Below are 16,362 nucleotides of genomic sequence, written 5' to 3' on the forward strand. Positions count from 1 at the left end.
CTGCTTCCCAGCCCCATGTCGCTGGAAAGCATTGTCACCTGGATGGGCCATGAGGAAGGTGAGCAACAGAATCCAGGTCATGCTGTAGGGTGGTGAGGTTAGTGACTGGAACCTGAGCAGAGAGGTCTGGGTGGTAGAAGAACGGTCCACTACTTGGGGCCACGCCTTCCGTCACCAGTGAGGGCAATGAGCTTCCTACTGCACACAGGACTCCCACATCACTTGTTAAGAACCCCACTTGCCTGGGACTTCAAGCACCGAATGCTGACTTCCCTCGGGAGAGAAGCTGCCACCGCTGCTGCTGCCTGGGTCTTCGAAGGCTCGAGCATTTCTCCGGTGGGCGGGTTGCCTGGGTTTGTGGAGCAGAGTGGGACTCAGATGTCTGGGAAGGAAAGGGTGGGCAGGATGATGATAAGCAAGTACTGGTGAAAGGATGTGGTTCTCCACACCTCGGGTCTTAGAAGGCCAAAGAAGGCGGCCCTTTACCCAGAATATGTTTCCAGGAGCCCCCCTAGATGCGGGTGCTAACCTATTTCCTGTCCCCTCGCACCACAGTGCCCAAGTTCACCCTTGCTTTTTCCTTCCAGCTGGCCCTGCTGCTTGAACTGCTGCAGAATTTATACATAAGCGGGGAGTGGGGCGAGCAACTGGTGCTGGAGGGAGCAGGGGTGGAGGCGGCTGGAGAGGTTCTCGGGGAGCTGCAGTGACTTAGTGTTGACTTGGGTAGCTTGGTAGGATGCGTTTGGCTTGAATGAAATGCAGATCCCCGTGAAAGAGCTATACCTGCCCCTGTGGCATTCCAAGGGACTCGCCCGCCGCTGGGAAACCCACTCGTTTGTTCTGTTCTTCGCCAAGCATTTCCTGAGAACCTTCAGAGTGCCCATCACATGCAATAGATAATGACTTTTAAAGACACAAAGGAAAGAGATTGCTTTACAAGTCCTGCCAAGGTTCTATGGGGATTCCCACAAGTACCAGGACTCTACAAGAGTACATAGTACAGAAGGACTTGACTACAGGTCATATGTCAAGTGAAACACGGACTCAGGCCTCACCATACACTCTCTCTTTGGCGCCTTTAATACCAGTCCAACGTTTTCATTGTGTTTTCATTGTGAGGGTGCTCCTAACACTGAATAGGCGGTCCTGTCCCCATATTCCAGATACAGTGATTTGAAGCTTTTTTCTTTCCTGCGGAGACAGCAGTCTAATGGTAGGGTATAGATGGAGTCAAGGTCATTTTGAATGTCAGCTGCCCACTAACTGGTTCTCTTATCTTTTTCTTTTCTCTAATCTTTTCAAACTTATTTTTGTTGTATACTCTTGAACTAATTATTAGCCTTTCTAGTCATCTGCCCAGACCCCTGGCGGTGTCGTGCGTGGTTAAAGCACCCAGCTCAACGGAACGCTCCGCGCCAAAGGTTTTCCAACCCGCTTGCAGCTCCGGGGGCGAAAAGACAAGGTGACTGGCCGCTCCTGCAAAGATTCTAACTGCCCCCACAACCACCCTCCCCAAAAGATTTCTCACCTACGAAACCCCATAGGGCAGCTCAACTCTGTCCTGTCTGTCACTGTCAGTGAGAATCGACACCAGGAAACTCAACCAGTTACCTGGAAAACCACCCATTAGCCAGATCAAGGCCTAACCTTGAACTTAAGACCAGACGGTGGTGCCAGGGCAAGGCCAAGGCTGCCCCCTGGTGGTCATGGAGAACGAGGGGTGCCAGAAGCACCAATTGGTGGCTTTGGGGGTGTGGGTGGATGGGGGGCCTGTCTCCGGCCCTCCCTCAGCTTCTTCCCTGTCCCTTCCTTCGCTTTATTCTGTCGACGCGCTACTGCTAACTCAAAAAGTCTATGTCTCTGTGCCGCCAACTGTGAGAAGCCCGAGGTTTGAAGAGAGAGGGGAAGTCACTTCCCCGGGAGGGATCGCAGAGTGGAATGGACAGCCCACCTAGTCAAGTGGGACTACTGCACGGGGGTTGATTACTCCATGTCCCGGGACAGTGGGACTTAGAAGTCGAGCCAGCCTGCTTGGGCTTTGACTCATGACTTGCACATCTGGCCTAACGAGAAGGCGGCTGTGACCCCCAAACTCAGATGTCTACCTGCCACTGAAGCCAAGCAAAAGTACGCCAAGAACTTCCGGAAAGGATAAAGACAACTTTATGTGCTTCCTTGATACAACACACACACACAAAAGGGATTTAGTTTCTTCAGCTCTCTCTCCAAACCAAAGGAAAGAGATTTTTACACAGTAGGCAACAAAGAAAAGAGGAGAGGCTTGGGGAAGGACCACTGACAACCTGGTGTCTCCCCATCACAGGCCATGGGCCAGCAGACATCACATCCTCTTCCTGATGCTCGGCCCTGCCAGTGCACACTGGAGCAACTTCTCCTGACTTTTCCCAGAACTTAAAGGGATAAACATCGGTCTACCTGGTTTTCAACAAGCATTCCTGGTTGCTGGATTACAGTCTTACACTATTTACCTTAATTCTTAACACTTGGAAAACTGAAAATGAATCAGACTGAAATCATAAAGCTCTTAATAACGTTAAAGCGCATTCACCTTTTTTTGTTTGTTTGTTTTTAATCATTTTATGGGGGCTCATACAACTCTTATTACAATCCACAATACATCAGTTGTGTAAAGCACACTTACACATTTGTTGCCCTCATCATTCTCAAAACTCTCGCTTTCCACTTGGGCTCCTGGAATCAGCTCATTTTTCTTGCCCCCTCCCTCCCTCACAGCTCCCCCCCTCCCTCATGAACCTTTGATAATTTATAAATTATTATTTTATCATTTCTTACACTGCCCTGTGTATTCCTTCACCCAGTTTTCTGTTACCCATCCCTCAGGGAGGAGGTTATATGTAGATCCTTGTAATCGGTTCCCCCTTTCTACCCCCCCTTCCCTCTTCCCTCCCTCCCTCGCCACTCTCACCACTAGTCCTGAGGGGTTCATCTGTCCTGGATTCCCTGCGTTTCCAGTTCCCATCTGCACCGCTGTGCATCCTCTGGTCTAACCAGGTTTGCAAGGTAGAATTGGGATCATGATAGTGGGGATGGGGGCGGGGGGAGGGGGCGTTTAAGAACTAGAGGAAAGTTGTGTGTTTCATTGATGCTACACTGCACCCTGAGTGACTCATCTCCTCCCCACTACCCCTCTGCAAAGTATATCCAGTTGTCTACAGATAGGCACTGGGTCCCCATCACGAACTTCCCTCATTCACGATGATATGATTTCCGCCCCCCTTTGGTGCTTGATACCCGGTCCCCTCGACCCATCGTGATGTGCTTCTTCCACGTGGGCTTTGTTGCTTCTGGGCTCGATGGTCGCTCATTCGTCTTTTTCAACATAGTTTTCTTTGGAAATGTTTTAATATGAGTCATGGAGATTATGTACATGAGGAAAGAGTTCAGAACGTGGGGGCGATCCTGTGGTCAGCTTCGCACGATGCCGTTTCGATGGTGGTTTATTCTTGTCTGCATATCCCCTGTCATCTAGACCCACTCCGGAGCCTCCCTGTTCAGGGAGAAGCTTCACACTCACTGGTTGTACCTCTCCACCCTTTCCTGCCAGGACGCTTGGTCTCCATGCCTGTCCTGCCAGGACGCTTGGGCGGCCGCAGCTCCCAGCTCCTCTCCTCTCACGCTCTTGGAAGAAAGGCTTGGTGATCAATCTACTCCCAAAGGGTCACCAACAGGAGCCCTGTGGAGAGCGGGTCTCCTCCACAACACCCGGGGCCACCGGGAGGGCAGTAGGTTGAGTTGTTGTGGTTTGGGCTTCTCAGTAGCTGTGGGATTTCTGGGTGATGCCAACATGCTCGGGTCCTTGCCCAAAGGTTGGAGGTTCGCGTCTGCTCAGAGGCACCTCCAAAAAGAGGCCTGGTGATCTAGTTTGATTAGTCATCTCGTCATCAAATCTAATTTGAAAATATTAGCCACCGAAAATCCTACTGAGCACAGTGCTACTCTGACGCACATGGAGTCGGCACTGACTTGCTGGTCACTAGCAGATTCGTTATTGGTCTTCATGTAAGTGGAGTTACAAATTATGTACTCTTGTGGCTGGGTTCTTTCACACGGCATACTGTCTGGCGGAGTCATCTCTGTTGTAGTTCGTGCCGTCCTTTCCCACCGGATCGATGTGCTTCAGCCTGTTTAGCCAGTCACCTGATGATGCATGATGGGTTTGTTTCTAGTTTTCAGCGATTGTAAATCAATCTACAATGACATTCTTGTCCAGATCTCAAAAAGGGCTTTCCAATACCGTAAGTCTCCAGTTGTTTCATTGTGGGATATAAAGAGGCTTTTCGCCAGGTTGGCTGCCCTAAGTGTACGCCAGAGCTAAGACGCTGCTTGCTACACAAGGTAATCGATTGTGCACTTGGAGGGCAACGAAAGCAGTCAGAGGTTACTCTCCCTAAGGGTTATCAGCCATCTAGAACAATCAGACTGCATAGTCTGTCCCACCTTAAGTAGGACCCACGCACTTGTGATAAGGGTAGTGAATGGTTCCCTTGAAGGAGAGTCCAGGGAGGCTCAAGCCCACTCAAGGGTGACCAAGGTTAGCCTGCCATATTGAGTCTACGGTCCGCCCATCTTGTCACATGTGTACCCCCAATCCCTCCCCTTCCTATTGCGTGTATATCCCTACCTCATCCTCTTCCTGTCACGTGTATGCCTATTGTACATCCCCTTCTTGAGACACATATACTTATTGTATAGCTCCTTCCTGTGATGTGTGTGGTTACCTGTAATCACGCCCCTAAGTATCTCAGGCCTTGGTCAGAAATAAAGAGCAGAGACACTCTCTCCTGCCCTCTCCATCCTCCCGCATCCCCACGTGGACCACCAAGAAGGGCTACCATAAAATGTGTCTGACTCCTTTATTCCACTCTCTCTCCTATCTCTCCTACTCTCTGTGGCTTTACTATGATCTCTGTATATATTATAACCGTACAATTGTGCCTACTGACCCGTGATAGTGTTAGGGGCCGGTTTCCCCTCACACTGCATCCTCTCCACTCTACCCTTCTCCTGGACTATATGACCAGCGCTTTGGATCTTGTCACTCGGCACTGTTTCACTTTGCGATCATTACTTCCTCATTCATAGGGAAAATAATGTGACCAGCGCAAAAATCTCTTCCCTCTGCCCCCTCCATAGCCTCCCATACGCTACACTCTTGTTTTGGCACCGTTTTCCTGTGGGAGAGAAGCCCTGGTGGTACAGTGGAGTCCATATTGGGCTACTAACTGCAAGGTCAGTAGTTCAAACCCACCAGCTGCTCTGAGAAAGGAAGACGAGGCTTTCTGCTCCCCAAAAGATTTACGGCCCCGGAAGCCTACAGGGGCAGGTCTCCTCGGTCTCTAGGGACACTGTGAGTTGGAACTGACTTAAATGGCATTAAGTTTGGCTTGATTTTCCAGTTAGACCATGTTGGGGTTGTTTCCCTCATTTCTCCTCAACACATTTTGAGTCATTATCATCTCTTACCAACAATGCTGCCATAGCCACCCCACTGAGTCAGAATCGACCGGGTGGCTGTGGGACTGTTCTCTGTTGAGGATCCCTGACGGTACATTATTTGATGACTCAACTCTTAACTGCAAGGGGTAAAGATTTGGCAAACTGCTTCCAAGATTCCAACCTTGGAAGCCCAATGGGGCGGCGGTTTTCTCCTGTCCTGTGGATCCCTGAAGAAAGACGCCATGCGTGGTAAAGGAGAGGGGCAGTGAAGAAGAAGAAGGGCCGTCATAGGATGGATTGACCCAATGGCTGCAACAGTGCACTCAAACGTACGAACAATTGTGAGAACGGCCGGGACCAGGCAGTATCTCATCCTGCTGTGCACAGGGCCACAGTGAGTCCGATCCGACTCCGCCTCACCAGACAGAGACAACGACTGGGGTTCTTCAGAGTTGGAGCTTACTCATGGACAATGAGCTCTGTTGAGTCCACACGCTACGTCGCCAACCCAAACCTGTTTCTTGAGATCTGGGTGCATGCAGATCTCTAACTACTCTCAAGCCAGCACCTGGGCATCTCAAAATGACTGTTACCCCCCCCATACCCAGTCCTCTTTCATTGAATGGAAACAAGATCCACCCAATCACTTCAGACCAAGACCTGGGATCCACTTAATTCTCGTTTTTCTCTCTTATCCACCATGCAAACAATATCTGAGTTCTGTTCATTCTGCCTACACAGTGGCTGCTCTCTTCCCTGCCTCTTCATTCCCATCGACAGTGAAGGCTGCCGTCAGCTCAAGGGGAGGTCAGTACAGCTGCTTTTTGATGGCTCTTGTGGTTTCTTCTCAATGACTGATTGACCCCTTCCTCACTGAGCAGTGAGTCTCATCCATCCATGCAACCGCACTGTTCTAAACTAGCTTCCATGTGTCAGACGCCCTATCCGTCATCATTCCTTATCTCTCTTGTGCATCTCCCACAGTTCTGTCCAAATCTCTGTCTCTATCACCAACCTTATTCATATCACTGTTTCTTCCCCACATCTCCACCACAACGCATATCACTCTACCCATCTCTACACACACACTTCTGTTTCTCTCCTTATCTCCCCCTCTCTCTCTCAACACATACATATGTACACACACACACATACACATATATACCCACTCCTCACTGATTGACATGGTTAGATGCCGAAGACCAAGTCATTGTGTGAAAATTGGCAACAATGAAAATGGAAGAGAGCATCCCTGGGGGATGCACAACTGAAAAGTGGGTGAAGGGAGATGTCAGACAGGGCAAGATATGACAAAAGAGTAATTTATAAATTATCAAAGGTTCATGAGGGAGCGGGGAGCGGGGAGGGATAGGAAAAATAAGGACCTGATGCTGGGGGCTTAAGTGGAGAGCAAATGTTTTGGGAATGATGAGAGCAATGAATGTACAAATGTGCTTTGCACAATTGATGTATGTATGGATTGTGATGGGAGTTGTATGAGCCCCTAATACAATGATTAAAAATTTTAAAAAAGAAAATGGAGTAGGGCACATCAGATTACAAAATGGAAGGTGATTACACTATTCCATAATTGCCAAATTAAATCATTCCACAACTGCCAAACCACTGAAAACCATGTGTGTTAGTCTGGGTACTTTGGAGAAACAAATCCACAGCAACTCATGTATAAGAGAATTTTATGGAAAGAAAATGTGCATCATGAAAACATCCCAACCCAATGCTGCCCAAGCCCACAAGCCCAACATTAACCCATTAGCCCAACACCAGTCCACAAAGTCCTCCACCTCACAAAACAGAGGCAATGATGCCGACTGCAGGAGGAAAGCTGAGTCAGTGAACGAATAAGCATCTCAGCACTAGCAGGGGTCTCCACACGGCTGCTCCAGCACCCAGGGCTGCATCGGGATAGGTCCATGTAGCTTCTCCTTGGGGATGTCTTGTAGGAAGTCAATCTTGCAAGCTGAAGCAGGGAACTGCTAAGGCAGCTGCACCCTGGTGCGACCATCACAAAGCAAGAGACCCGAGAACTAGAAAGGCGAGGCTCACCATCCATTTATCCCTCCGCCTTTCAATTAGCCCCACATGTGATTATCGGCCAGGCTGGCACAATTAACTAACTCACCATGATCCAGCCAAGTTGACATATAACCTTAATATCGTAGCTGGTGTTACTCTTGCTTCGAATCTTGGTGTTTGGTATATGATTAATGTGCAAAATCAGATGGCAAAATTCTTGTTGCAAATGCAGAAGGATGTTTATTTGTGTTTCGTGGACCATGTGGGTCATAGCTAATTGTGTACGGCTTTACAAGGACTGGGAATTCCAGAGCACTTTATGGTGCACTTAGACCAAGGACAGGGAAGTCTTCCCACTAGAACAAGCAGATGCACGGTTTCAAATCAGGAAAGGTGGGTGTCACGGTTCCATCCTTTCACCATATTTAATCCAACCTATATGCTGAGCAAATCATCTGAAACATTGGACTATTTAAAGAAGGCTCGACATTGGAAGAAAAGAGGAAGACGATTCCACAACGTGCAGTAGGTAGGTGACGTAAGTTTGCTTGCTGAAAACAAAGAGAACTTGAAGCCCTGACAGGAAGAACGGACTATAGACTTCGATATGACTTACACCTGAATGTAAAACCCATTACAACTGGCCCAATAAGCAACATTATCATAAACAGAGAACAGATACAAGTTGTGAAGGATTTTATTTTATTGGCATTCATAATCAATACCCATGGAAACAGCCGAGACACCAAAGGATATATCACATTGGGCAAATCTGAGGCACACGACCTCTTTAAAGTGTTAAAGAAAGAGCAAAGAAGTCACTTTTTTTTAAAGCACAAATACATTCTTGTATGAACGAAGAGGATGATCCTAGTTATAGCAACACTTAGAAGTACCATATATACTCGAGTATAAGCCAACCCGAATATCAGCCAAGGTACCTAATTTCACCACAAAAACTGCATTAAAAATGTGCTGGACAAAGCTCGGCTTATACACGAGTATCTACGGTGGTTGTAAGCTGTGATAGAAGTAATAGACTGAACATGGGACAGGGGCGAGAAAGGCAGTATGGACATTTGCTCATAGGAAGGACTTTTGTTGGCCATGCTGGAGAGAGTTAAAATGAATGGCTTCCTGGTGCTCACAGGGAGGCATGGGGTCTCTCAGTCTCTGAGACTGTAAATGTCTAGGGAAGTAGACTACCGCTAGATCTTCCTCCTGTGGCTGCTGGGTTGGAACCACTGACCCTTTGATTAGCAACCAATTGCTTTGACCACTGCACCAACAACGCCCCTTCCTTCAGCTAATAGTTCAGAAAAACCGAACTCATGATATATGAGTAACAAAGAGAGATGACCAATTCTAATCACATCGTCACAAAGAGAGGTGAAAAAGAGCAACACAGTTTTCTAATAGGTGAGGATGAGACATCACAAGAGGGAAATTAGAATCCCTGAGTCCCTTGTAAATGGAACAAAACCAAAAACAGACACCAAAACTTGATGTAGGGTTTTAGCTATGATGGAAGGGGCACAACTACAAGGCAAACACTCCGAGACAGGACAGCAGCTAGCAGGGCCTTATGAACGTGAACCTGGTGCAAAGCACAGCAGACTAACAGAAAACGACTTCAACCAGGAATACCGAATGTCACGGAAGAACAGTGCTGTCGTTACAAAATCTGGTGCCAACTTGAGACTATTAAGAGTGAAGGGGTGCCTTTAGCCTGTCAATCAGGTCGCAGCTTGATGACCTCATTTGGAGGTGCCAAGGAGATAAATAGCTCACTGGAGGTGGGACACACACTCTCCCTGCAAGACATTCTGTTGACAAGCACATGGAGCTAAGCTGATGGTAACCAGGGCCCTGGAGCTGGAGGAGCCACGTGGAGACCCACGCCAGCTGGAGATGCTTCCACCACCACTGGATCCACAAGACTTTCCACCCACTGGCCTGTGATCTTCCTGCATCCGGTGCTCCTGCATGGCTGCGTGAGTGTGAAGAATCTGTAGACTGGTATTGGACATACGGGCTAATACCGGACATTGGGCTTGATCCGGGATGGGCTGTTTTCTTAACATACAATTACTCTTTGATATAAAGTTCTTTCTTATACATATTTGAGTGCCTCTGGATTTGTTTCTCTGGTCTACCCAGTCTAACACAAGTAGAAACATGAAAACCACAATCAAGGACACGCTCCTGTCGCCGTCAGGTGCTGCTGAGCCCTTGAGTAAACAACAGCACGACAGAGTAAGCACAAAATGAATTTAAATAAATAAAACAAGATATAAGTAGTAAATAAAATTAATTTAAGCCAAATGGAAATTAAAAACTGGGGCAGAACACCGAGTGAGCAACAGGACAACAAAATGAAAAACTCCTTCAGGGTCTTCCTCGTTTTCTCGGACTTTCTACTTTAGCAAGCAGGATGTCCCACGCCAGGGGCTGGTCTCTCCTGGGAATATATGCACAATAGGCGGCGAAAGGCCTCCATCCTTGCTTCTAAGGAGAATTCTGGCTCCACCTCTTCCGACAGAGATTCCCTAGTTGTTTGGGAAGTCCATGGTATGTTTAATATCCTTCAACAACACCCTAATTCAAAGACGTCCCTTCTCCTCCAGTCTTCCTTATGACTTGAGCAGCACACACACGAAGTGGCTGAACGCATCAGGTGTCAGGCCAGGCACACCTTCGTCCTCAAAGTGACAACTTGGCCAAGTCCCCCTCACCTGCCGGCCTTGCCTCAGCCGGCTCTGCACACCCACTTGACGGTGACCCTCCCTGCCCCCGCCCTCCAGCAGCTGGAAGGAAGATGGCACCTGCTAGCCAAGGCCTTTATGAACACATGCAGGAATGAGGAGTGGGAATGGCCCTGCGGAAATGGGTGCAAGGGTCAAGTTTGACTGCTGCGTCATGGACTTCCCAAACCCTGACCGTGAAAACAGCCCCATTTGCTTCTAACCGGGCAGAGACTGCCGCTCTAGCTGGCTCTTGAGGAGCACAGTAACCAGAAGCCTGGAAAGCGAAAGATTAGGGTGGACTCTCACGGGCTGGCCAGTCAGCGAGAGGGGGCGAGCCAGCCCTGAGCCCCCTGCCTTTCCCCAGCCCATGGCTCCAGCTGTCGGGCCTAGCCCGCCTCACCCACACCTGTAAATGACTGCTGCCCTGGCCCAGCCCTGAGGCTCCTCCCTCAGCTCAGGTGGCTGCACACGGGCAGCTTCGGCACCCCACCCCACCCCCAGATTCAGCCAGGCTCCTGACCCGGAAGCATTACTACCCTGGCCAGCCCGCTCCCAAGCCCTGTCCCCGCATCTCTCCCCGTCCTGGCTAAGCAGGGGACATGGACTTGGGGTGGCCTGGGTGCGGGCCACTTCTCCTGTCCTCCTTGGCAGCAAATCCCCATTCGAAAGCGACCCCACCCAACTTCCTCTTGTTCTGGAATGTTTGGGGGGGTCGAAATTCAAAACGGGGGGAAAAAAGAATAAATTCAAAAAGGGGGAGAAAAATACATCCATCTTTTCTCCAAAAAAAAAAAAGAAGATTTACAGTCTCAGAAACCCGACGGGACATTTCAGCTCTGCAGAAACCTGTCCGTGATGAGGGAGCCAGCTGGTCACTGAACCCCTAAGGCCAGGGCTTTCAAGAGTCCCCGCAGCATGACAAGCCGACAGGCAAGGATGGCGGGTCCCTTGGGGCATTTTATAGCACAGTTTCTCTCCACTTTCTCGGATCTTGGATCTGTTTGGCATTTCCCTTTCCAGGCCAGGGCTTCCCTCCAGGATCAAATATTCCTACTGTCACCAGGAGCGCTCCTCCTTCCCTGCTCTTCCCTGAGCCCGCATGGGCACTGCCCGCTCCGCTTGGCATTTGGTCATGCCTCCAAGGGCGCATGTTGAAGTTTGCAGGCTCTCTGTGAAAAGGATGTGTGTGCTCTGGAAGGTCCTAGGCGGAGTGGGAGAGAACTATGGAACAGGCTCAAAGTCACGAAAGAGACCAGACTTACTGGTCAGATAGAGACGGGTGAGACCCACTCAAGAGGAAGGTCCTTCATTCCAGATCTGGGACTAAGCTCCACTCTGTGTTTAAATTATCAACCAGTTATGATAAAGAAAGGCGGCACTAAAAATTTTTTTTAATTAAAAAATAAAAATAAATTGTTTCAATTAAAAGAAAAAAAAAAGATCATCAGAACAAAAAATCTTGCCATAGTGAATGATGGGGGGAGTGCGGAGTGGAGATCCAAAGCCCATTAGTAGGCCACTGGAGATCCCCTTGCAGAGGGGTCTAGGGGAGGAGATGAGCCAGTCAGGGTGCGATGTAACAACGATGAGAAATACAACCTTCCTCTAGTTCCTAAAGGTTTCCTCCCCGCTCCCACTACCATGACTCGAATTCTATCTTGCAAGACTGGCTAGACCAGAGGAGGTACACGGGTACACAGGGAGGGTAAAGGGAGAGTGGGTAGGAAAGAGGGAACCGATTACATGGAACTGTGTGTGACCTCCTCCCTGGGGGACAGACAACCGAAAAGTGGATGAAGGGAGAAGTCGGACAGGGCAAGATATGACAAAATACCCATTTATAAACTATCAAGGGCTCATGCGGGAGGGGGAGCGGGGAGGGAGGGAAAAATGAGGACCTAATGTCGGGGGTTTAAGTGGAGAGAAAATGTTTTGAGAATGATGTACAAATGTGCTTTACACGATTGATGTGTGTATGGATTGGGATAACAGTTGGATGAGCCCCTAATAAAATGTTTTTTAAAAAAAAGAAAGGCAGCACGGATCCAAGGACAGAGAGTTGAGAGAACTGGAAAAGAAGGGAGAACGGAAATGGGTAGCCGAGGAAGTGGGATAAGCGGCTGCACTTTGAGGGGACTACAGTTGGTGAGTTGAGACAAGACGTGTCTGGAAAATAGGGTCTTCTCTGTCATTCTTCACCCACTTCATCTAAGATGTGCGTGCGTCCTTTCTCTCGATCGCACTACCTTAGACGGCTCCCAGGAGAGGAGGAATGGTTTGCTTCCATATGCAACCCCCCCCAAACCAAACTCACTGCCACTGATGCTCAGCGACCCCCGTGGGTTTCTGAGACGGAAACTGTTCGTGGGAGGAGAAAGCCCAGTCTGTCTCCTGAGGAGCTGCTGGTGGTTTTGAACTGCTGACCATTTGGATCACAGCCGACGCTGCATCCCCAGGGCTCCTTGTGCAATCATGACAGATCGCTAGATTAGGGACAAAGGGAGTTGTCTTCCCTGATGACTGCACTAAATGATAATCACCTGTCCAGGCCACAATAAAGGGGTTGCAAAGAAATCAGGCACACTAATTAGACACCTATGGGAAAATCCAGAACTGAGCATGCTCAGACCCAAGTCACCTAGGCCCAGGTGGGAGGTCCACCTGTACCGGTATGCCTTCCACATGTTTTCCACGCTCCCCAGAAACAGCCATTTCCAGCTGCGAACTGCCCCATGCCCCCCACCCACCCATGCATCCCTGCACGCTTCCCAAAATTAGCGTGTACTTTTGAGACTGTAAAACCTGAAACTTCCCTTTCCCTTATAAAAATCACTTGGACTTACAAATGTGCTTCTGTTACGTTGCGAAGCAAGAACGGAGGCAGACCACCCCAGAAACCTAACCATAGCATTTCCTTTTTAAAAAAATGTATCCTTTTTGAAAAAGCTTTTTTTCCTGATTATTGAAGTGATACATACTCATTTTAGACATTTTATTAAAAATATAAATATATATATTCCTTTCAAGGAAATAAATATCAGCCATAATTTTACACCAACCAGCTAGTCACTCTGTGGATAGTACTCTCTAAGCATTAAACCTTGCAAAAGAAACGTCAGACTCACTGGCGTGGAGCCAATTCTGACTCCCGGCGCTTCTGTAAACAGGGTGGAGCTGCCCCGTAATTTTCTGAGACTGTCACTCTTTGCAGGAGTAGAAAGCCTGTTCTTTCTGCCCCAGGGAGGCTCGTGGATTTGAATGGTCATCCTCGGGGTTAGCAGCCCAAACATGTAAGCTCCTACCACCAGTAGCATTACACTTTAGCTCACAAAAACATCGACAGTCTAGTCGGAGGTGCAAACTGCCTTCTTTGTCAAGCCTGTTCCCACAGAATAAAACCTATTTTTAAAATCATGTTATTGAGGGCTCGTACAACTCTTAAACACAATCCAGCCAGCCAGCCATTGTGACAAGCCAATTTTTAAAAATAATTTATTGGGGGCTCATACAACCCGTATCACAATCCATCCATCCATCCATTGTGTCAAGCACATTTGTACATTTGTTGCCATCATCATTCTCAAAACATTTCCTTTCAACTTGAGCCCTTGGTATCAACTCATTTTTCCCCTCCCTCCCCGGTCCCCACTAAAACCTATTTTGTTAAAGTACCCAAACAATGAAATATGGCTTTTTTTACAAAGTAGCCACTGTAAAATTCCCGTTTTCCAAATGTCTATGAGTCGGAGACTTTAGAACAGACTAGCAATCATTGATTGAAATAATAATGGGAAACATAAAAAATAATTAAAATAAAATAAGTAATGGAAGAGAAGGGCAAGGGTCTATCTTCAGACCGCCTTTGTCTACCCTACCCCCACTCTTGGTGCTACTAGGGGCAGGGTGGGCAGAGTACCCACTTTTCTTCCACCCTGGAGGTTTTTCCATCTTAGGGGCCATAGGAAGGTGGTGAGGGGCAGTCTGGGAGGGCACCTCACTGGGAGCTATTATCCCTTGGCCTTGAAGTCCCACTGGTGGAGCAAGTGGATCTTCAGTTAGCAGGGCTCTCACCCCTGAGCTTAGTGGCATCCCAACCGGGGCACCGTCTCCAAGGAGACAAAACTGTGGAGTAAGCTACTGCTGCATTCCCTTCTAAACCCGCGATGGCGAATTTGTGGAAAGGAAAAGGCTTTGGGCCACACTAATACGGCAAGTCGCTGATCGCCCTTTAACCGGACTGAACCGAACCATGAACATCACTCAAAAGCGCACTGCCATCAAGCCAAGGCTGACTCAGCGTGCGCCCTCGTGGGTTTTCCAGAGTGACACCCTCTAGGGAGCTGTCGGTGGCTTCAAACTGCCGGTCGTGGGTCACCCCACCCCACCCGGGTCCCTAGGACGATTGGCTGCCTTCTGTAGGCTCAGGATTGGGATTGGCTCTCCCTCCTCAGGGACAGCGTTTCATTACTAAGCCCGTGATGTGAGTCAAGAGCCCAGGGCATACTGCCCCGTTTCCCCGAAAGTAAGACATCCCCCCCAAATAAGACCTACTTACAGTTTTGCCTCTCGCTGAAATATAAGGCATCCCCCCCGAAAATAAGACCTCCCTGAAAATAAGGGTTTGGATCGTAATGATGATGTTCCAGAAGATGATGACATGACAGTCATTGAATAAATGAGTAAACGTACCACAGATGGTTATACATGGAAATAATGGTAGTAACAAGAAATTCTTGATACTGTTGGATTCACAGTGTGTCTGGTTATGCTGGTTTGTGATGACAACTACTACCGTACCGTATACAGGTAATACATTTCCTTTTTTGTTGTTCAACAATAAATGTGTACCGTATTCTTCTTCATGGAAAAATAAGACATCCCCTGAAAATAAGACCTTTGGGGGTAAAAATTAATATAAGGCACTGTCTTATTTTCACGGAAACAGGGCAGCATGCTCTTCTGCTTACTTACAAAGAGAAACAGCGAGTTGTGGAGGCCCACCCCTTTCCCACCAACACCCTGCCCCACATATACACCCTTATGAACACTTTATTGGCCAGGGCCTCCCCAAAGGAACAGTAACAGGCTGTAGGGAAATATAGCAATGTTAAATATATATAATAACACAATAAGACCATTCTAAAAATAAAAAAATAAGTCAATTCTACCGAGGTCCAGTTATCAAAATATTAGTAAACCTTGTGGTAGAATAGATTATAGACTTTATCCGTGCGTTGATAACACATGGATCATACTGATGAGTCGAAGTTAATTTTGATAGATAAAGAGGTCAGTGGAAAGGATAGTGTTGCTTTCTGTAAAAAAGCTTTTGACCATGAAGCAGTCTTTGACAAGGCAACACACTTCCTGTTAGGAAACGATGTACTCCCCCCGCCCCCGACCCCCGACCCCCAGCCAGTTTCATATACCACTTGCAATCTACCCGCAAGTCTACTGGACTTAAGCAAGATAGTCCCCGAGAGCAGGTCTCCAAGCAGCAGCATTACTCTCAGATGGAGGGCTATCCTTTGAAGGCGGCCTGGTGAGAAGGTAGCCAAGGAAATGAACTTGGCTACTCAGTATCCTCCCTCTTCCTGCTTGGCCTCCCCAGTGGCCTAACCAGCTGGATGTTAGAGGTACCTCTTGATGTGGTCCGTACAGGTTAGTGTCCTGGGGCAAAGAGCAGAGTGGGAGAGGGGCACGGAGGGGCAAACCGTAGAGGCCCAGGGCACATACCCACACCAGCTTTCTGTCATTGCCTTCCACAGGGCCTAATTCTGCACCACAGATGCCCTGGAGAGCACGCAATCATAACAAAGGCTCTTAGCAACCCAGTTCCTGTTCCACTAGGGGCTCTAACCTCAAGGGGACACTAGCAGGTCTGTTTCTTTTTGTTTGTTTGTTTGTTTGTTTGTTTTCTTTCTTTTTTTTTCTTTCTCTTTTTTAACATTTTATTAGGGGCTCATACAACTGTTATCCCAATCCATACACACATCAATTGCGTAAAGCGCATTTGTACATCGTTTCTCAAAACATTTTCTCTCCACTTAAACCCCCGACATTAGGTCCTCATTTTTCCCCTCCCTCCCCGCTCCCCCCT

At 48.3% G+C, this 16,362-nt stretch overlaps 1 protein-coding gene across 3 annotated transcripts in view; it reads right to left on the minus strand.

Annotated features, from left to right (window-relative positions):
- Nucleotides 1-1,172, minus strand: part of NCR3 (natural cytotoxicity triggering receptor 3) — a 5,117-nt gene extending 3,945 nt beyond the window's left edge. The window contains exons 1-3 of one of the 3 annotated variants that reach the window (XM_045292998.1): nt 1,056-1,172; nt 784-869; nt 243-382 (exon numbers count right to left, since the gene is read on the minus strand). In XM_045292998.1, coding sequence (XP_045148933.1) covers nt 243-382; nt 784-869; nt 1,056-1,058 — 229 coding nt within the window. In that variant the 5' untranslated portion in view covers nt 1,059-1,172. Of the gene's footprint in view, nt 1-242; nt 383-783; nt 904-1,055 lie in introns of all 3 variants that reach the window. The other 2 variants (XM_045293000.1, XM_045292997.1) reach the window with 2 other exon arrangements.
- Between the last annotated feature and the right edge of the window lie 15,190 nt (nt 1,173-16,362).

This window comes from Echinops telfairi, unplaced genomic scaffold (genome assembly GCF_000313985.2).
Source record: "Echinops telfairi isolate 266 unplaced genomic scaffold, ASM31398v2 ScPeMD7_655;HRSCAF=1070, whole genome shotgun sequence".
Lineage (NCBI taxonomy): Eukaryota > Metazoa > Chordata > Mammalia > Afrosoricida > Tenrecidae > Echinops > Echinops telfairi.